Raw genomic sequence first — 21983 nt, 5'->3', positions numbered from 1 at the left:
CTTTGAAAAATATAGTTCAGTGGTTCTGAGATCACGTCTGCCAGTTCTTTGAGAACCTTGGGGTGTAATCCATCTGGTCCTGGTGATTTGAACTCATCTAGGCTGGACAGGTGCTCACTTACCATTTTCTTGCCTATCTTAACTTGCGTTTCTATTCTGTTTTTTATGGCACTGGTTTTGGTAGGTTGGACTGTTTTTTCCCTTTTTGTAAAGACAGATGCAAAAAAATGAGTTAAATAGTTCTGCTTTCTCCTTGTTGCTTGTCACCTTCTTGCCACGTTCCCCCACTAATGGACCAATCATTTCCTTAACCTTTTTCTTGTTTCTTATATGTCGAAAGAAGCTTTTTTTTGTTATTTTTTTACTTTGGTCACAAGCCTTAGTTCATTTTGAGCCTTAGCTTCCCTCACTTCATCTTTGCAGGCACAGGCTACTTGCTGATATTCTGCCTTAGTTATGTGCCCCTCTTTCTACTTCTTATACTTGTCCTTTTTATCTTTCAGTTTATCAGAGAGTTCTTTATGCAGCCATGCTGGTTTCTTTTGAAAGCTGTTATTTTTCTTCTTTGTTGGTATTGTGCTAGACTGGGCCTTTATTATCTCACTTTTCAAAATTTCCCAAGCTTCCTGAGTTGTTTTCCCCTTTAGGATTCTCATCCATGGAATTCTTCCCAAGGTCTCTCTAAGTTTATTGAAATTAGCTCTTTTAAAGTCCAAGACTCTAGTTTGGCTGTATTCTATTGCTTGTGCTTCCATAATGTTGAATTCCAATATTGCATGATCACTTCCTCCCAAGGTTCCTGTGGCTTCGACACTTTCTATCATTTCATCTCTGTTAGTGAGAATTAAATCCAATATGGCTAATCCCCTAGTTCCCTTCTCTACTTTTTGGGAGAGAAAGTTGTCTGCTAGGTTTGTCAGGAATCTGTTAGATCTTCCACTTGGTGCAGAATTTGTCTCCCAGTTGATATCAGGGTAATTAAAGTCCCCCATTACTATTGTGATGTGCTTCCTACATACCTGAGTTAACTGACTAGCAAAAAGTTCATCTATTTCCAATGTCATTTTTCCCCCTTTTATATTGACCCAAATACATTCAAGTTTACAGTTTTCATCATTGTTGTGCTCCATTTCTGTAGATATAAAGTTATTTCTTATATAGAGAGCAACTCCACCTCCTCTTTTGTTTAGTCTGTTTCTTTTAAATAATTTAAATCCCTCTAGCTGTGTGTTCCATTTGTGGGTTTCGTCCCACCATGTTTCCGTAATGGCAACAATATCATATCCACCCTCATTTACCTGAATTTCTAGTTCACCCTGCTTACTGTTCATACTCTGTGCATTGGTGTATAGACATTTGAGTCCTTTACGACTGACCCTGTGTTTACTTGCTACATAACTTTTGTGGTGCCTGAGTTCCCCTGTTTTCTTAGATTGCCAGGGACAGTGATGTTCTGTATCAATTAACTCACTGTCCCCGTTGTTTAGTTTAAATATTCCTCCAGAAAAGCTGTGAATTTATTGCCAAGTAACTCAGTCCCTTTCTTGGATGGATGCAGACCATCTCTTTTGTACATTTTTGCATTGGACCAGCTACAGACATCGTGACTAATGTAACCAAAGCCTTCTCCTTTACACCACTCCTTTAGCCACATATTAAATTCTGCTATACGCTGGCCTTTTCCATTTTGCTCCTTATACACTGGTAAGACCTCTGAAAAAGTGAGCCTACAGCCTATTCTCCTGAGTTCCTTCCCCAAGCTCTGGAAATCATTCTGCACAGAGAGTACATCATTTTGGGACAGATCGTTAGTGCCAAGATGTACAATGGCATCCACATCACAGTCTTTGCTGGCATTGTTGACTATTTTGAAAATACGCTTCTTGTCCCTACTGGCAGTAGCACCTGGAAGACACCTGACCTCTTTTGAAACCTCTGTATCCTTTCCTAAATTTACATCCCTTATAATCACCAACCAGAAGGTGGCTTCTCTTTTGGGGTACCTTTCTTTTCTTGCATGACTGATGTGTAATACCTGATTCGCACTTCTCCCTGTCAAAAACAAGTTCATCTCGGACCATGGTCCCCTGCTTATTTGAGTTATCATCACAATTACCTTGACCTGTTTCCTTAATGTCCATGTCAAGGTCAGCAAGGGCACTGTATCTGTTATGCAGGGACACAGCTAAAGCTTTGGGTTTATGGTTCTCCTGTTACGCCAGAGACAGGAAGGCCACAGCTTCTTACAAAATTTGTTAGTTTAGTGATCCAGGAGATTTGTGATTGTAATTATATTTGCTCTAGTAGCCATAACTTGGAGAGTCTATCAGTCTCCATTTCATTAATTTGCACCAGTAGTTATATGCTCTAATTTTGGATAGTGTATTAATTGTATGAATTCCCAATTCAGCTCTAACTGCTGCAGCAGATGTTCTTGGATCTACACCCAAAATACATCTCAAATGCTGGGACTGTGTTTGTTCTAGGGCTGTGGTTGAGTAAAGACCCCAAACTTCTGCTTCATATAAGAGCATAGTGGTAACCTTAGCATTACAAACCTTAATTAATGGGGCTAGGGACCCTGAGTAACTATGGTTCTTTAGTTTAAGCAGTAAATTCAAACGGGCTTTTGCTCTAAACGTACTCCATTGATGATGGCAGGCCCAAGATCCAGTCTTGGAAAAAGTTATGCCCAAATATACAAAGGTGTTAACCTGTTCATTTGGTTCACCATCTAATTGCCATTTATGTCTCTGATGGTGTCTTCCAAACACCATTATATTTTATTTAGATTTGCTAATGATTAGGGAATTATCCTGGCAATAAGAGCTGAATCTTCTTAACAGCATATGTAATCCTACTTGTGAGTATGATAATAAAAATCATATCAGCATAAAGCAAGATGTACAGTAAGCATTTAGGATCATCAGCATGTATACCATGGGATCTTTCATTAACCCTGGCAAGTCATTGATATATAAATTAAATAATAATGGGGCCAGGATACACCCTTGTCTTATCCCTTTATTTGTGTAAATCCTGTTAGTCAGAGCCCCATTAACCCCATACTGCACCCTCAAACAGGTACTTGTGTAAAGGGCTTTAATCAAGGCCAAGAGTCTAGGTTCTATTTTAAGAGATGTCAATTTACTCCATAGTACTACTCTATTTACCATATCAAATGCTGCTGTAAGGTCTATGAAAGCAGCAAACAGCCTCTTATAGGCATATTTGGCAATTAGATGGTTCAAGACAAAGCAGTTATCAATAGTAGATCTGCTTTGTCTAAAACCTGCTTGATCTTCTGTGAGGATATTGTTTTCCTCTACCCAGATTTCAATTCTGTTCAAAATGTACCTAGCATATATTTTTGCTACAATGTCAATCAGGCTGATGGGCATATAATTACTAGGATCCTTTTTATTCCCTTTTATATATATGGGGATAACCATTGCCATCTTCCACCCATCTGGTATATGGCAGGTGTTATTTATGTGTGTAAAAAGACCTGCCAATACAGGACCCCACCAATTGGGAAATTTCTTGAATAATTCTGCTGGTAAAAATTCCTCACCTGGGGCTTTATTGCTCTTTAAATTTTTGATGATGGACTGTACTCCTTTTCTGAGACTGGTGGCCAAGTGGGGGGAGTTCTATAATTTACTAAATCACTGCTTAAAGACAGTTTCTCTACCAGTTCTGTGGAAGCAAAAAAACACTGATAATAATTCCCCCAGTCCTCAGCAGAGACTGGTATGTCAAACTCAAATCTCTGTTCCTTCAGGACACCTGCTACAGAGTGCCAAAATATTACTGAATTATGACTTCTAGCAGCCAACTTGAGTTTTGACCAGACTGAAATGGCAAAACATTTTTCTTTAATGTTATAGTTTTTTTATATTCTCTTCTTGTGTGCAGCATCTTAGCTTGTATATGGGCAGTAGGATTCCTCTGGGCAAGCCTCATGGCTGCCTTCAATTTCTTTTTCAGTCGCTGGCAATCAGGATCAAACTAGCGAGGTCTACCCACTCGGGCTCTTTTTGTAGCGAGTTTAGCTGTTAGGTGTTTCTTCAGAATATTACAGAGATTGGAGAATGCATTGAAGGCTGAGATCCAGTCAGTAGTAGATGACTGGATTGTTCTAGCCCACTTAGTAGCATTCTCTGTTTTAAGGCATTCTAATATTGCCTTAGTATCAACTTTGGCCCAAATTAACCTTTTATTTTGGGTCACCTCTACCTTTTTGGTGAGCCATCTGTCAGCCATGTTATATGGTCTTAAATCTGAGCGGCCTCGCAATGTCACGCTTACAGGCTGATGGTCGCTATTATTATTATTATTATTATTATTATTATTATTATTATTATTATTATTATTATTATTATTTTGACTTATATACCACCCTATTCCCATAGGACTCAGGGCAATTAAAACCATACAATACAAAAGTTAAAATAAATTTAAAACAATTAATTAAATTTAAGCCCAAAAGTTAAAACTTTAAAACTCAATTAAAAACTTAGCTATTGTCGCTAAGGTGTACTGTGACCTCCGAAAAGAGGTCAGTCTTATCTCTAGACACGCAAAAGAGATCCAGTACTTGAATTGGCCGAGTGTTATGTATAATGGTATATGTAATTCTTATCCTTACCCCCCCCCACCCAAAATTTGAAGGTTATCCTTAAAAATTAAGGAGACTAGGAGCAGGCCAGTGACATTACTTTTACAGTCTCTTGAGAGCCACTGAGGATGGTTATCAAAGAACTCCCCTGGGATTCCCTTCTTCTGGGCAAGCTCATACAAAGAGGGACCCAGCCTAGCATTCAGATCTCCTAGTAATACCACTATGGACTGAGGGTACAATACAGATATATCTTCTAGAATCTAGGTTAACTTCCAAACACATCCAGTATTCGGAGTTATAATGCCGGGATGTGATTGGAGGGATATACACATTTACCAGTATCAACTTGAACTTTTCATATTCAAATTTGACAGCTAGGAAGTATGGATACTTATCTTCATTATATAGTTTCTCCCCCTGCCATTGCAACTCTTGCTTTATAAGAATGCATAGCCCACCAGAGGATCTCCCTTTGTTCTTTGTTTTTTGGGCTGGGGAGCCTTAACAACAGTAAACTTGATTCTGTAAAACTGTCTGGATGAAATAATCTGTGTAATGGCGTGTAATGTCATGTTAATTGGGAAAATTGCTAAAGCCAGCTACATCCTACATATGAAATTATTCTAAGCAAATAAGGAAAATTAAAATATTGGTTTACCATTAAGCCTTTTAAATTTACTTACTCTTTGATTGTATCATAAGAATCAAAGTGTCCATCGTAATTATAATCAAAAATAGGCCCACTGATCACATTTAGTCCATTTCTCTCTCTAGCATATTTTGGAAGTAGGGTACCATGGAAGTAATTCCACAATCCTGTAAATAGGAGCACAGCAAGAGAGAATCAAATGTATGGGCATCCATTTTCTATTGCATGTTGACAGAGAAGCGATGGGAACATATAGTATGTCCTCAGTGTTTGCTGAAAAGTTACATTCTCATTTTTAAGCCATACAATACAATACAGTACAATACAAAAATAAAATAATAAAATAATAAAATAAAGTAAAATAAAATAAAATAAAATAAAATAATAAAATAATAAAAAAATAAAATAATAAAATAAAATAATAAAATAAAATAAAATAAAATAAAATAAAATAAAATAAAATAAAATAATAAAATAAAATAATAAATAAAATAAAATAAAATAAAATAAAATAAATAAAATAAAATAATAAAATAAATAAAATAAAATAAAATAAAATAAAATAATAAAATAAAATAATAAAATAAAATAAAATAATAAAATAAAATAAAATAAATAAAATAAAATACCAGTGTTGGATTTCACTGTAGTCCTAGTCCTTACCATTTGTGAAACTGATATCTGGAATGGAGATTCTGTACAAAGCCTACCTTTTGCTCCTTGCTTCTATGGATCTTTGCAGCATCTGTTACCTTACCTTAGCTCAGTCTGCTCAACATAGGACTAAATTGGCCCTACTATTTCCCTAGTGAAAAAGGTATTAGCAAAGTATACCAATGTGTAATTCCTTAAAGGAGAGTCTACAAACCCACTATCAATGGCTACCTTGTTCTCTTTAAGTTAGAGAATATTTATGGTAAAATATTCATTTCTTGTTGAAGAATGTGCCTGATGAATATTGTTGTTGTTAGTTGCAAAGTCGTGTCCAACCCATCATGACCCCATGGACAACGTTCCTCCAGGCCTTCCTGTCCTCTACCATCTTCTGGAGTCCATTTAAGCTCACGCCTACTGCTTCAGTGACTCCATCCAGCCACCTCATTCTCTGTCGTCCCCTTCTTCTCTTGCCCTCAAGCTTTCCCAGCATTAGGCTCTTCTCCAGTGAGTCCTTCCTTCTCATTAGGTGGCCAAAGTATTTGAGTTTCAACTTCAGGATCTGGCCTTCTGAAGAGCAGTCAGGGTTGATCTCCTCTAGGACTCCAAGGGACTTGCAAGAGTCTTCTCCAGCACCATAGTTCAAAGGCCTCAATTCTTTGGCACTCAGCCTTTCTTATGGTCCAACTTTCACAGCCATCTGATGAATATTAGCATACATATTCTCTTTCTTCTTCTTCTTCTTCTTCTTCTTCTTCTTCTTCTTCTTCTTCTTCTTCTTCTTCTTCTTCTTCTTCTTCTTCTTCTTCTTCTCCTTCTCCTTCTCCTTCTCCTCCTCCTTCTCCTTCCGCTTCTGCTGCTTCCCTATTAAGTTGTAAACTGTCTACAATCATTCTAGAGTAAGGGGCACCTACACTGAAATAATAATAAAAGCAATAATACCAATTTTGATATTGTTCCACCAAGGGATGTGGAAATGTGTCCTCTTCCAAAACAAAAAAACAAGATTAAGTCAAGGGAGCTATTTGAGGTGGGAAATGTGGTATGAAAAAACCATTAGTTGTTTCTTAATGCAATATCATGCCAAAATTATCCGAACTTACGTGTAAATCCTTTGAACATAGGAACAAGGTTGCTAGTAATTAGAGCATCATACTGCTCAAAATTAGATGAGCCGAAGTCTGTGTGAAAAAAGTATGAATTAATGACATGAATAATGAAAAAGAAATCGGAAACACATACAGTTTTCTTTTCAGCTGAATACTATTTCAATTTCAATGTTGAAGAATTTACTTCTGTACCATTTAAATGCTTCCTGCACTCCACTCAAACAAGAAGTCAATTACAACACAATAGAAAGAAAATGACCTGCAACAAACATTACAGAGATATTTTTTTATGTTTTAGAGTCCCAGCTGGAGAAATCGTACTTCCAACTCTGTTATTGTCTAAATTCTCTAAATTCCTAAGAGATTCTGTCTTTTTTTCCTTTCTTCTAAATTCATCTGTTCTAGTTTTTAGCCATTTATATAGAATATACATTACCTACTTTCCATCTTAAACACAACTATCTTGGTCTTCAAAACATTAATTTTCAATTCGTATTCATCATTGTGTTACAGAACCTATCCAAAATTTGCTGCAAATAATTCAGGTTCTCAGCTGACAACATGGCATCAACTGCACACAAATATGTGTACACATTTATATCCCCCCTCTAATGTTATCACATGCATTCTGTACAATTTCATCCATAATAAACAATTAAAGAGCCATCACAGATCCTTGTGTTGCTCCCTGCCCAACTTTGAATAATGTTCTAAGCAATTCATTTGTTTATTCATTCAATTTATAGCCACCCAATAAATATCTTTATTGCTATTATATACTATTCTTATCATTTTAAGCAACCACATTTCAACTCCATGTACATGCAAGCATTCTGTAATTCACTTAATCTAAATTAGAGGTGGGGAACGATGGCCCCTTTGTGACTTGTGGACTTCAGTTCCTGGCTGGCTCAAGAATTCTGGGAGTTGAAGTCCACAAGTCATAAAGGGGCCATCCTGACAGTTAGAACAATTAATCAGTGGAACAACCTGCCTCCAGAGGTGGTGAATGCTACAACACTGGAAGTTTTTAAGAGACTGGACAGCCATTTGTCTGAAATGATATAGGGTTTCCTGCCTGAGCAGGGGGTTGGACTAGATGACCTCCAAGGTACCTTCCAACTTTATTATTATTCTTCCCCACCCTTGATCTAAATCAAGAAATGAAAAATTTCTAACTTTAATTATGAACTACTGAAGAGCAGAAATCTTATCTGCCATTCCCTGCTTGACATAAAAATGCAAGGCACTCTCTTATTTTTGCTCATTATCATCTTTCCAAGCACATTTAATGAATGTTTGCATTCATTCTTGCTATCTTTGCCTTTGGAGAAGGGGACAATAATAAAGGCATTCTCCCAATTATCAGGCAGAGTTGCAATACTCAGAAACATTAAGTTGTAAATAAAAGTGCTAGTTGAAAATCACCTTCTGTTTCGTTTAGTGAGGGGTTTTTTAAAAAAAAACTTTATTCAACTCAGATTGTGACAGAATGGGAGTGTAGGAGAACTGGCACAGAAGTAATTGTATAAAAATCCTATATTCAGATCCACCCCATTTTTTCTGCCATGCTGTGTTTGACAGACATTTGTCCTATAAACTGGTAACAAGCTGAAGAAGGACAGCAAAAAGTGAAGGAATCTGTCAACTGCTTCTTAGCAGGTGCTGCACATGCACCATTGGGATGGTACTATTGCATGGTGACTCAGGACAGGCACAACATGAGCAGGATAGGGATTGGCAATAGTATAGTTTCCTGTTCACTTAAGGATGGGTGGACAAAAGAAGTGGGCAGTGTGTGGTCTATTGTGAGTTATGAGTACTTGTCAAAAGAAGTGAAAACGTGTGTAAAAGAGTGTGCTTCCTCCCACTTTCTTCAGTGGAAGCAACTGTTGGGTACAGTATGTCAACAACAGCATAAAAGTAAGTTGAATGCAGTGAAGATCAATTACTTAAGCAGCATATGTAGTTCAACAGGAAGAGTGAGAACAAATATGGACCAAACACAAAAAAGAGGGGACAGTACAAAAGTAGTGCCTCTAGGTGGTCATAGAGTGAGAGTGAAAGAAGATTGTTTCCTTTTTTGTCACACCTTTATAAATAGATCAAGAGGAAGGTGAAAGTAGAAAGTCATGGTTCTTGACAGATAGAAATGATGAGATTTTCGGGGAGAAAGAGGAAGGAGGAGGAGGAGGAAAGAAGAGAAAAAGAGAAAAGAAAAGAAAAGAAAAGAAAAGAAAAGAAAAGAAAAGAAAAGAAAAGAGAAAAGGAAGGAAGGAAGGAAGGAAGGAAGGAAGGAAGGAAGGAAGGAAGGAAGGAAGGAAGGAGATAGAGGCGCTATAAAAATTAGGATGATTGTAACACTAGAAAGGTATGGAAAGGTATAGTGATTGGTTTGATAACCTGGATATGGCTATATTTATTTAGCTTTTTCTTATTTTATGACTTATATTAGCCTTCCCAGCCAGCCACCAACAAGCAAAGTCAATGGGGGCATCCAGATACATTTAATGACTGCATGATCCACTAGCAATTGCAGCGTGGTAAAGAGCTGTGGTTAAAAAGGTCGTAAAATGGGCAACACCCACTTAGGAACTGCCTTGTTTGGCAACAGAAGTTTTGGGCTCAGCTGCGGTCATAAGTCAAGGACTATCTGTGTATATTTCTAGTTCATTTTATAAGCCAATCTTTCTCACAGCATCTCCCAGTCTTACTCACTTTAAATGCAAATCTGTGGAATAAAATATTTAGGATATTTTATCCTGCGGTCCGTGTCTAGGAAATGCCACCGTTATATGATGTTCTGCTTACAGGCAAGAAACACCACCAAAATGTTCTCTTTTTTACTTGTCTTCACACACACACCCCTCTCCCTGAAAGCCACGCTTATCCCGTGGTTAGTGCTATGTATATGTTTAAACACTCGGCCACATCCAGATAATTAAAACATTGTGCCCTTTCTATATAAAGAACAGCTCTACTTACTGGGAGGATAGAGGAAGCCGGGGGTGATAGTCAGGTCTGGCTGGTAGTTGGAGCAAGTTTGGCTCTGAGCTGCAGGGATTCGAACGTCTAGCCGCAGACAGTCTGAAGCACTGGGAGGAACAGAAGTTGGTGGCTGGAAGAGAAGAGGGCAAAAGAAAGCATTACACCCACAGCCGTGGCCATCCTTGGGTTTTGAGACTTCCTAGCCTGGTTTTCTTTGATTCTTTCTTTTCCTGTTTTTATAAATGAATCATGGCAGTGGTGAAAATAGAAATGGCCTTCCCGCCCTTTGCTCTCAGACGTCTGAGACGGTTGGTTTAGTATTTCTTATTCTTCAGCATTCCATAGTTCACAGGTGGAAGAAACGGGAGAAGAGTCCTTGCAGCTTTGTCCTGAACCCAGGACAAAACAGAAGCAACAACACCAAAGGAGTTGCATTTGAGATCACTAATACCTCAGCCAAGCCACGTTTCCTTAACTCTGTGGTTTTATCAGAAGCAAACCACTGTACTAGTCAAAATCAAGTTGTGAGCCATCAGAGAGAGAATACTCGGGTTTGGAGCAGATACGTTCACTATATTGCTGGTGATGAATCATGATATGGTGTATATGCATAACTTATGCAGCATAAGAAGTGCAGGTGAACAGAGAGAGTGCATCAAAGCAAGTCACCGTCCGCTCTGGAGTGGGAGAAAGTTTATGATGCAGCTAGTACTGTACTCCTAAATGAATGCAATAGTCACACCGCTGCCTTCTGATGGGCTGCATTAGCCACTCATCCGAAGGCAACCTTGATCTCTGCCAAATCAAACAAGAAGCATCACCATATATAGGTAGTCCTCAACTTACAACCCAATATTGAGCCTAATATTTCTGCTGCTAAGTGAGACGTGTGTTAATTGAGTTTTGCCTCACTTTTGCAACCTTTGCTGCCACAGTTGTTAGGTGAATCACTGCAATTGTTAAGTTGATAACACGGTTGTTAATTGAAGCTGGCTTCTCTACTGATTTTGCTTGGTAAAAGGCTACAAAAGGCGATCAGGTGACCTTGGGACACAGCAAGGTTCATAAGTATGAACCAGTTGCCAAGCATCTGAATTTTGATCACAGGGTACTGGGGATGCTTCAAAGGTTGTAAGTGTGAAAAATGATCACAAGTCACTTTTTTCGTTGCCATGGTAACTTTGAATGGTCACTAAATGAAGGCCTATCCATACCAGTTCGTCTATTCAGTTTTATTCTGGGTTTTGTCCTGATATCACTTTATCTTTTTTAAGCCCCGTAAAACAATTGTACTATCATCCATTATCCTGAAAATGTTTGGTTTAATTACATTACACGTAAATAGTGCCTTGTCATATGACAAGTAAATGGTATTAAGGAAAAGCCATCTGTGCAATTTTGAGATACTTCTTCATTAGCGCTCCAATTGGCAGCCAAGAAGCTCTCAGGAGTCAATGTAAGAGCAGAGAACACAGAATAAGCCCCAAACTATAATCTTTGACTGTACAGGTGTTTTTGGTGCTAAGACCTTAGGATTCAAAGAATACACAAAGCATCGGCTTCAATCATGTGGAAATGCTGCTATTCCATGTTACTCTTTTCTCTTGGCCTCTGCTCTCTCTGCACAAGCAGCAGCCAAAAATTGTACTGTAGAAGTTGGCAAACACCGTCCTGGCACCCCACTGGCTCTTCTAAGATTTGGTCCAACCTGCACAGAAGATTGGGCTTAGAGGAAAAAGGACAGTTGCTGTCTCTGGTAAAAAAAAAAGAAGAAGAAGAACCTCCTTCAAAAGGGAGCTAGTAATCAATGTACCGAAAGGCATAATTTATTTGTTTTTTGTGGGACTTTAAATACAGTATTTGGAAGTATCTGCTCTGACTTCCGAGTCATCTTTTAGCCACTTTTTCTAAAAGTGTCACAGGATGTAAATAATAAGTCATAAAATGGAAAAATTAAAGCAAACTCGTTGAACCAGAGAGATATATATCCTGTTGATCTGGCTGCCTTCTTCATTTTTATGCAGAGTCAATTGTATCCAGTAGGAGATATAGGAATATAGCCAGCCGTACCAACAGGCTGAAAAATAGCTTTTATCCGTGGGCTGTTAGGCTTTTAAATGGGACATAATCTTATGCAGAATTGACTTGGGAGGCCTGTGTGTGGTGTAGTTGGTTCACATGGTGTGGTAGGATGGAGGGTTTGTTGTCACTGTGTGTTGGGGGGAGAGAGCACAGGGGGAGGCTCAGCTAATCTCAAAGTACACATGTTGTACTTTGACAATAAAGGTTTATTATTACTGTTTTAAAAGTTTTCCCACATTTTACAAAACCAGCGACATTTATTTCTACCCACCATTTAGAGCCATCCTGTAGTAGTGAGATTTTCTTTTGTTTTGTCCCCCTTTTTGATTCAAAACAGACAATTCAGGATAGCAAATGGTAACAAATGACCCTCTTTTACCGGTCTACTATAGAGAGTGTCCTCTCGTATGGTATTGTGGTTGGGTATGCTGGTCTGACAGCCGCGGATAGGAAAGTATTACAGAGGGTGGTGAGCACAGCACAAGACATTGTGGGGTGTCCCCTGACACCACTGGATGACATCGCCAGGGCTCGTTGCCTTGGAAGAGTGAGGAAAATTCTCAGGGATGACTCACACCCTGGACGGTATCTCTTTACTCTCCTACCATCAGGTAGGAGATATAGGAGTATAGCCAGCCACACCACAGGCTGAAAAACAGCTTTTATCCGTGGGCTGTTAGGCTTTTGAACGAGAAATAATTTTTATAAACTTTATGCAGAATTGACTTGCGAGGCCGGGTGTGGTGCAATTACTTCACATGGTGTAATAAGATGGAGGTTTGTTGTCACTGTGAGTTGGGGGGTGGGAGCATGAAGAGAGGCTCAACTAATCTCAATGTATACATGGTTTTACTTTGACAATAAAGGTTCATTCATTCAAATGAAAATGTACCTAAAGTACATTACTGTTTCTGTTTTATTTTGCTAATAGCAAAGAATAACATAAAATTGCTTCAGAATGGAGAAAAGGGGCAATGTTTTTTCTGGAACACGGCAAGTAAATCAGTGAGAGGGAAAAGGCTAAGGATTTTTCCTTCTCAAAACCACTTTTTCGTCTCACAAAGTAATTTTTTTCTTTTTCTTTTTTCTTTATAAAAAAAGTGCATGAGATTCATTTTAAAATCTTTGTGTGAAATCCAGTTCCTCCTTTAATGTGATGAATGTTAGGATAATTTAGGAATTATTCTAAACATGGAATTAATAGCATAAATATTGTTTTTAACTTTGAGTGGGAAAAGTTTAGCTTTCTGAGTGTAGTCTGTATATATGCCTGATAGAGGGTGGAAAGGAAGAAGAAAATATTTGTGTGTTTCTGCGTGGGAGAGGTTGATGGCTTGGTAAAACCAAATTCTTCCCCTCCTAAAACTGAATGTTTTTTCCCCAGAGACAAAATGTTTGTGTTTAAATCACGATTGGGAAATCTGAGGAGTGTCCCTGCTGCAAAGCTCCTGTCTTACAATAATGTGCTGAAGGCTGACTTTTATAGTTTCTGGGACCAGTTCAGAGTCTTACTGGCACTGTTTAATCAAATTCCAGATCAGATCATCATGCATTTTTTTAACCCTTATGAATAAGCTGAGTTGCATTATTGCTTAAGCAGCTGGCTGGAGATTTTCTTAAACAGACAAGCTATTTATTTAAAAAAATGATTTCTTTTAAGGCTGAAATGTTCTACTGAATTTCTCCAGGTGAAGTAAAAAAAGAGAAAAAAGACCATCTGAGAAAAGACAAAAAAAAAGAAGATACAGACATAACCAGCATCTTAAGAACCTAAGATGAAACAAAAACAGAACAAAACAAAGCCTGGGACTTCCTGGTCGGATACTATCCAAGCCTGCATGTCCAACCTGGGTCCCCCCCGCCCCCCCCCGGTGCCTTCTCAGTCCTGTGTCTTTTGATCAGTACAATGAACCAAACAAATTTTGAGGGAATTAACAGACACAACAAAATGCTTGTTTCAGTATTAGGTGCCTACAGTTTAAGGCTTTTTTCATAGTGTTTCAGCACTTGGAAGGGATGATTGAGCCTAGCATGTATAGAAATGCTAGATTCAGCTCAGAACGCTTTGGACCAAGTTCCTCACTTGAAGTTCCCCAAGGTCCTCTAATTCCACATTCCTTTATAAAATTCCAAGTGTTGGTCCTTAATGTAAAGGCTATCTTCAGAAGTGGTGAGATGGCAACTATGTAGAAGAAAACCCAGTATGGGATTTGTTTTTCCTGACATTTTTTCCAATTTATTTCCAAGCTAATCAGAACTTTTGAGATCCGTCAGGCCACTGGCTTAATTCTTCACCTAACGTTATTTTTATTTAGTATCTCATCCTTTGTACAATTCAATACATTTTGAGAACCAATTGCCCTTTTTCATGAAAACATGTAAACATCTTAATATTCACCTGATCAGACTGAAAAAAACCTTTAAATCATTTTGCTGTTTAAAATATTAAGAATGCTTTGCTGTAGGTGACAGTTTATAGCATGAAAATAACAGAAGCCCGGTGGCTCATCTTGTTTACTTATTTACTACATTTCATCAGCTTCCCTAACAGTTCAACGTGGCTCACAATGTTACTTTAAAATGCAGCTCAAGAAAATGCTAGATTAGGCAACTTTTAATTTCAAAGTATTAAAGAAGCCTTTGACCTGCTATTAAAGACACCAGATTTAGAATTCACAGAAAGGTTGATACCTCATTTTCCTATGAGAGCTCAACTTTCTATGAACTTTGGATTATGTTCTCTTGAACAAGGTTGAGTGACACAACAGCTGCTTTATGCTGTGGAAAAACCTTTGTCTTCACTTCTCCATGACATCAGAAAAACTTTCTTGGATGAGATTATGTGTCATGCAAGAGAATGTGTGTGTGTGTGTGTGTGAGAGAGAGAGAGAGAGAGAGAGAGAGAGAGAGAGAGAGAGAGAGAGAGAGAGAGAGAGAGAGAGAGAGAGAGAGAGAGAGAGAGAGAGAGTATACATGTAAGAATGCACAGGGAGAGCAGGTTTGGGTACTCCCTTAGACATACGAAACAACTAGGTAATTTTGGACCAGTCACACACCTCTTAACCTAAATTAGGAAGCTGAAAACACCCAGCTACTTGTCCTAACTGGGCCAGCATTTTAAACTGTATTTTATAACGTTCATTGAAAAGGCTTTTGCCTTTAATGGATTGATTTAGGTTCGTAAAACTAATAAATGTCTCCAACTTTGATATATTAAAAGATGCCATCAGTTTTGAGAATCAGGAAGGCTACATCAAAGCCTGCTGTGAGCTATCCAAAAATGATAAGTAAAACAAATTAAGCAAAACAAAAGAATGCAAATACATTTACTTTTAACATTGTCTAGGTCCGTGGTGGCGAATCTATGGCACGAGTGCCACAAGCGGCATACAGAGCCCTCTCTGTGGGCACGCGCACCATCGCCGTAGTCATAGGCCTCCAGCTGGGTTTTATAAAACCTTTTCGCTTTAGGCCTCCGCCGCTGTGCAAAGAAAGAGGTTCAATCAATCTATCAATTTCAACTTCTTGCGGGGGGAAAAAAGATCTCGCAAAGTTGGAATTGATTGATTGAACTTTTTATTCCCATCCAGTCTGCCGTTACCACTGCAGCCACGCCCACCCAAAGGGCCACGCCCATCCAGCACCCGACGATACATAAGTGGGTTTTGGGTTACAGTTTGGACACTCGGTCTCTAAAAGGTTTGCCATCACTGGTCTAAGTGGACCTATATACTGTATACGTAATATACATCAACGCCAGATTAATTCATAATGTCCAGGAAAATGAAACCCTGATCCAACCTTACCATGGAATAATATTACATCTCAATAAGGTCATTATTTTCTGACGCAGAAGAAGCAATCTCTCTTGATTCAGACCAAGGATTCAGGATTCGTATTAGCCTTGTCTCACAGCTGAGAATAATGTTAATTTTAGACCCAGCTATCTGAAGGGCACCCGGTTGAGGAAGGTAATCTAAAGCATTTTCTCCAGCTACCTGGAGAAGGTATGGTAGCTCAGCCATGGCAAAAACTGTGCATACAGATTAAATCACTATGTTTCCAATCAGAGCTAGAAAAATCTCCCCTCCAACTCAACTTGCCAGTTAATATAGGATTTGGGGGCTAGCTAGTCACATTCATCTTAGCGTGTTCTGTAAATTCAGTTCCTGTGATTAATGACTTCCAAGCCCACAGAGAAGAGACTTTCCCACTTCCCTTAGGAAGTGCTTAGGCTTGCAAAGCATGTTGAAAGAACCACAACTTCCCAGTCTTGCCCACTCGGTTTTGGGAGAAATGACTATACTGAGAAACGTCAATTCTCCACCCTTCATCCCAAAGAAATTTAAAAAAAACCCTGATAACAGTCATCTCTACAAACTTCACCCATGTTCATCTGTCTTAATGAGATTCACAGATGGATTTTCTTAGAAAGTTTGGTACACTGCACAGACAGCATAGAAGTGGTACATATAGAGGACAGAAAACATAATAACAGAGAATGTGTGCCCCTCTGCCTTGAATGGCAACATAATTGGAACCCTGCTTTTCTGTATCATAACACCATTGCGCTGGACTGCCAAACCACTGAGTGATTCTTAAAGGAGAATGGCTAACAACAGCAGTGGAATCGCTGCAGCAAAAATAGCAGGCCACATTCCTGAATGTCTGCTCTACATGTGCTGTTTTCTTTTAACTCCAAAGTACCTTAAGAGAATATGCAGATAGGCATTCTTTAAACATCAGCATGAAATTTTGGGACTTATCAGCAATATCATTCGGTGAATGAATGCTGCATTTGTATACGTTATATTTTTCCATTCTGCAGACTATGATTACCTTGGCACTCTTTGCTGTGGAATGGGGTGCTCAAGACGGAGCTTTGAGTGGAGCACAGAAAAAAATACAGTTTAAAGCTCAGTAAACTCAGGATGCAATTAGAAGGCCCAGAAAGAGCACTATTGACCGTGCAAGAGAAAATAAGTTTGACGGTTGTGTACAATCTGTTGGAAACTGGCAGGGAGAAATTGGTTTGTGGCTAAAAGAATCAGACTTCAAAGCTGGGAGATTCCTGTTTGAAAGAAGAACTTTGGAAAAAAGACCTGGAGGTTTGATCCTCTGTGGCAGAGAAGATGACCGGACCCTGTCAGATATTTTTTTAGTTTAATTTAATGTAAATATAGAATATTTGATAGCATGGAGAATTAATTGAAATAACACCAATATAATACATTTTCAATATCAGATATGCTCCAGATTCTGCGTTTGAAACTGTGTTCACATAAAGAAAAATAAATTATTAGTACCGCTGGAATAAAAATGTGATTTAACGGGGGGAAAGCCCGTTTACAAAAATATCTATTCTCAGGGAACCTAGATAAACAGAATTTTACTGCCAAAAGGAAACATTGCAACGATCAGTAGACAGTAAAAAAGATGCTATTGTATAAAAACTTAAAACATAACCCAAAAAACACAAAACCTCCCCAACCTTGGTTTGTATCATTCCATGACTTTGATGTCTTCTTTTCTGAGCATAAGCCATCATTCATTTCTGGCATCCCACTCTGGGGCTGAAAAATCTAAGGTTTGTTTTGTGAACTGTATGCAGTTAAATATATAACTAGACAAGAAGACTATTTATAAAGTTAATACAGTCTATTTAATTTTTCCCCAGAAATAAACTTACCCATGATTTGCAGCAGTATGGGGAATGACCTGAATTTGATATGATTTATGTATCTGTATCTCCATCACTATCACCATCTCTACTTCTGCATCCAACTCCACTTCTTTCCAGATCATCTTTTCCCCCTTTTTTCTGCCTAGACTTTCATTTTTCTACAAAAGGTAAATAAATCCAGAAACTTACTGATTTGTTGATAGTGTATGAACTCCATAGTGGCATCAAGATGTCTTGACTATATGCGCTTATATATTTAGCCTGGTGAAGGAGGCAGTACTTGCTGTGGTTCTGTAGAACCTGGGGTCTTCCATAAGGCAAATTATGAGCTTCGGACTCTGTTTCTAGAATATAAACCATAATTATGGAGTTTCACATTAACTGAGTACAATTCTTTCTAAAATCATTATGAATTGCTCATTCAACATATTTTACCATTCAGTATATTGGAAAGAGCAAAACAATTGGGAATAACTGGAAAGCTGCCCATTTAAAACCTCACTTTGGGTTTTTCCTGGCCTATGTAATACTAGAATGTTGGCGACTTAACTCAACACGTTGAGCCAAACTCTACATCTCCCACACCCCATTTGACATGAGCAGCAATTTAAAGGAAAATAGTTGAACCACTGCCAATCAAACCTAACCAAGCTGTTACTTGATTCAGAAGCAAAGCTCCCATTAGCAGCAGTGATACAATTTAAGGGGGTGGGGGACCAAAAGATGAACATACAATTGGAATGATGGATACCTTGGTTAGAGTGCTAATACAGTACACATACAACTACCTGTGTTTATTCCTTTGATTGACTGATGAATCAACTGTACAGAGCAATGTCCCTTATGAGTATAAAAAACCCATGTAAATAATTATGATTATGATGCCCAGGAAAATGTCAAAAGGAAGAATAGAATAATTGTATCTGATACAGATTGTTAACCATTTCTGCAGAACAGTTCTGACCCTCAGCCAAAGTTCTGCAGAAAGGTTCTGATCCTGAATTCACCAAATTCTTTGCAGAGAAAAAGCAGCCGATAACTGCAGGTCTCTAGGAGAACCATCGCTCTACAAATGTGTTTATGTACATGCATCTGCAGCTCTTTCCCTCGGCTTTGTATCTTTCTTTTTCTCTGTCTCAGTATTAGCTCAACTTTGGTCCGAGGACACCTGGGGGTCTCCAAAAACCCTGTCAGAGATCTGAGAAATTAAAATTATTTGCCAAATATTGAAGATACTTACAAAAATTTGAAATAATGTCATTCTTATCCTTATTATTTTCTCTTTGTTAAAAAAATGAATTTTTTTATTCATCTTAATACCTAATGGATTTAATATTGTTATTTTTAACATGATTCAATAAATGAATATTCCACAAATGTAGCAAGTTTATTTTTTCACACAGTAAATATCCATAAATATAACCCATACAGACAAATGGGGGTTGCTCCCTCCTCTGTGAGGCAGTTAAAGAGTTTGATAAATTAAGTAATGAATGTGGGAAGGGGTTCCAAGAACAAAAAGTTCAGAAAACACTGCTCAACCTCATTGTCTATAGATAGATAGATAGACAGATAGATGATAGATAGATAGATAGATAGATAGATAGATAGATAGATAGATAGATAGATGATAGATAGATAGATAGATAGATAGATAATCCTCTCCCCAAATGGTAATGCCACAATAGGTCTAACTGCAACACACTTTAAAAAAACACTATACAAGAAGTCCTTGATGTACAACCACAACTGGTAGTTGTTAGGGAAATTGCATCTAATGTTAAAAACCTTTATGACCTTTTTTGCCATAGCTGTTAATCAAATCATTGCAGTTGTTAATCAAATCCGGCTTCTGCCATTGACTTGGCTTGTTGGAAGCCAGCTGAGAAGGTCACAAATGGGAATCACATAATCCTGGGACACTGCAACTGTTATAAATACGTGGCTGTTGCCAAGCACCTGAATTTTGATCACACGACTAATGGGAGCTGTGATGGTTGTAAAAGTAAGGACTGGTTGTAAGTCACTTTTTTCAATACTGTTATAACTTCAAGTAGTCACTAAACAAATGGTTATAAGGACTACCTGTAGTTTACATTCCCTGTGTATAATAGAATTTACATTAACTTAGGTCTGGAATAACCTGGGGATTGTATATAGCAGTGTTTTTTCAAACTTAGCAATTTTGAGGACTTCTGGATGGCTGAGGAATTCTGAGAGTTGAAGTTCACATATCTTAAAATTGCCAAGTTTGAGAAACACTGGCCTATTGGATTTTCTATAGTTTACTAACATAACTTTGGCTTCACTTGTAACATAGTTTATACCCATCTAATTCACTGGTAATATGGTTTATGCCCATAGTGGAGTCTGTATAAGATACAGATCAGATCCTGAACATTCCAGTCTTCTAGAATTCTGATAGGAATCAGTGTTATGGTGGATGCTGGAATGTTTATCTTCAGAGCTTATGATCTGTGTTTATGTTTCCATTTGTGTATGTATGTTTGTGTGTGTGTGTGTCTGTGTTAAATTTACATAGCTTTATTTATTAAGTTGAATAATTAGATTTATATAGCTTTATATATTAAATAATTAAATTTATACAGTTTTATTTGTTAAATTGAATAATTAAATTTAGTATTTATATATTTGTTAAACTGATGTAACAAATTTATATATTTGTTAAATTTGTATATCTGAATAAAATCTCTTCTAAAAGAACTAAATTCCGAAATGAGTGCCAGAACTCTTGAAACCTTTCATTAATTGGAAGTGGGTTTGTACCAGACTTACTTGCTTGGTTATTGAGGTTTAACCTTTCATTCACTTTTCCTAAATCTGTTATCTGGAAATACACAAATACAGCAAAAGTCAAAAGAAAGGCCAAACGTTGATACACAGTTTAGATTAAAAACATACTGAACAAGAGGCACCCATGTCTTGCTGCAAACTTACTGAGCTACATTTACATCCTGAAACATCTGGACTGGGAACGGGCCCAAAAGGGCACGAAAGAGGAGAAGACTGTTCTTTTGCTGGGGAGGGATTGTAGAAAGGATTTTTTAGGAGGTGATTCAAGCTTCCGTGTGTTCCATTGTTTGGAGCAGGCTTAAGTTTCAGGAGATCTGTGAAAGGAAAAAAATGCAATTTTTCCACTGTGCATCAAAGTCTTTTTCAAGGTTCTGGTGTTTGAGGTTTGGACTGGAAAAAAAATGACAGAAGTGTGAGATCTGGAATCTCAAATGGAGAAGTATCACAGGGGCATTTTGGCTGTGGTACTCAATGAAAATTCTGGAATTATATTAGTTTCCACAAAATGAACAAAGCAAGTTGAAGGGCTTCTTCTGGTTTTTCTTAATTTGCAAGATGCCATGATTCAGTATGACTTCATGTATTATACTTTTGTGGAAAAGACTACTTTTGGAAGAGAGGAGCATGCCTATGATAGCTGTAGTTACAAAGAGACCATTCTCTTAAAAAAAAAACTATAAAGACCTACCTAAGAATAATATTCCCAAGGAGCCTTGGTGGAGCAGTTGGGCTAATGCCTCCTTAAGTAACACCAGCTGCCTGCAATTAGTGCAGGTTCGCATCCCACCAGGCTCAAGGTTGACTCAGCCTTCCATCCTTCCAAGGTAGGTAAAATGAGGACCCAGATTGTTGGGGGTTATAAGCTGACTTTGTAATAATGCTTCTGGGGGGGAAAGCCCTAATAAGCAGGCATATACATAGAATGAGGCTATTGCTAAGCACATTGGTTTGTGCTTAAATTGTAAGCCACCCTGAGTCTTCAGAGAAGGGCGGGATATAAATGGGATTAAAAAAAGAGTGCTTAAATGACCTGTTGATGCTCTCAAATAAGAATGGAGCATGCCCCAAAACTACATATTCCATCTGCAGAGGAAAAAAGCAAGAACATCTTTAAAGTAAAGGTAAAGGTAAAGGTTCCCCCGCACATGCGTGCTAGTCGTTTCCGACTCTAGGGGCCGGTGCTCATCTCCGTTTCAAAGCCGAAGAGCCAGCGCTTGTCCGAGGACGTCTCCATGGTCATGTGGCCGGCATGACTAGACGCCAAAGGCGCACGGAACGCTGTTACCTTCCCACCGGAGTGGTCCCTATTTATCTACTTGCATTTTTACGTGCTTTCTAACTGCTAGGTTGGCAGAAGCTGGGACGAGTAACAGGCGCTCA

The 21983-nt window shown here is 38.2% G+C and overlaps 1 protein-coding gene across 2 annotated transcripts in view; it reads right to left on the bottom strand.

Moving 5' to 3' along the window:
- The window catches only part of ENPP3 (ectonucleotide pyrophosphatase/phosphodiesterase 3), an 83943-nt gene that overhangs the window by 5029 nt on the left and 56931 nt on the right, over nucleotides 1-21983 (bottom strand). For both annotated transcript variants that reach the window (XM_081312874.1, XM_081312875.1), the window contains 6 exons: nucleotides 20748-20917; nucleotides 20586-20637; nucleotides 17979-18133; nucleotides 10022-10154; nucleotides 7031-7108; nucleotides 5308-5440 (listed from right to left, as the gene is read on the bottom strand). In XM_081312874.1, coding sequence (XP_081169000.1) covers nucleotides 5308-5440; nucleotides 7031-7108; nucleotides 10022-10154; nucleotides 17979-18133; nucleotides 20586-20637; nucleotides 20748-20917 — 721 coding nt within the window. The remainder of the gene's footprint in view (nucleotides 1-5307; nucleotides 5441-7030; nucleotides 7109-10021; nucleotides 10155-17978; nucleotides 18134-20585; nucleotides 20638-20747; nucleotides 20918-21983) is intronic.

The sequence above is a fragment of the Vipera berus genome (genome assembly GCF_964194415.1).
Source record: "Vipera berus genome assembly, chromosome: 1".
In the NCBI taxonomy this organism is placed as follows: domain Eukaryota; kingdom Metazoa; phylum Chordata; class Lepidosauria; order Squamata; family Viperidae; genus Vipera; species Vipera berus.
This window is presented reverse-complemented; position numbering and strand designations above follow the sequence as displayed.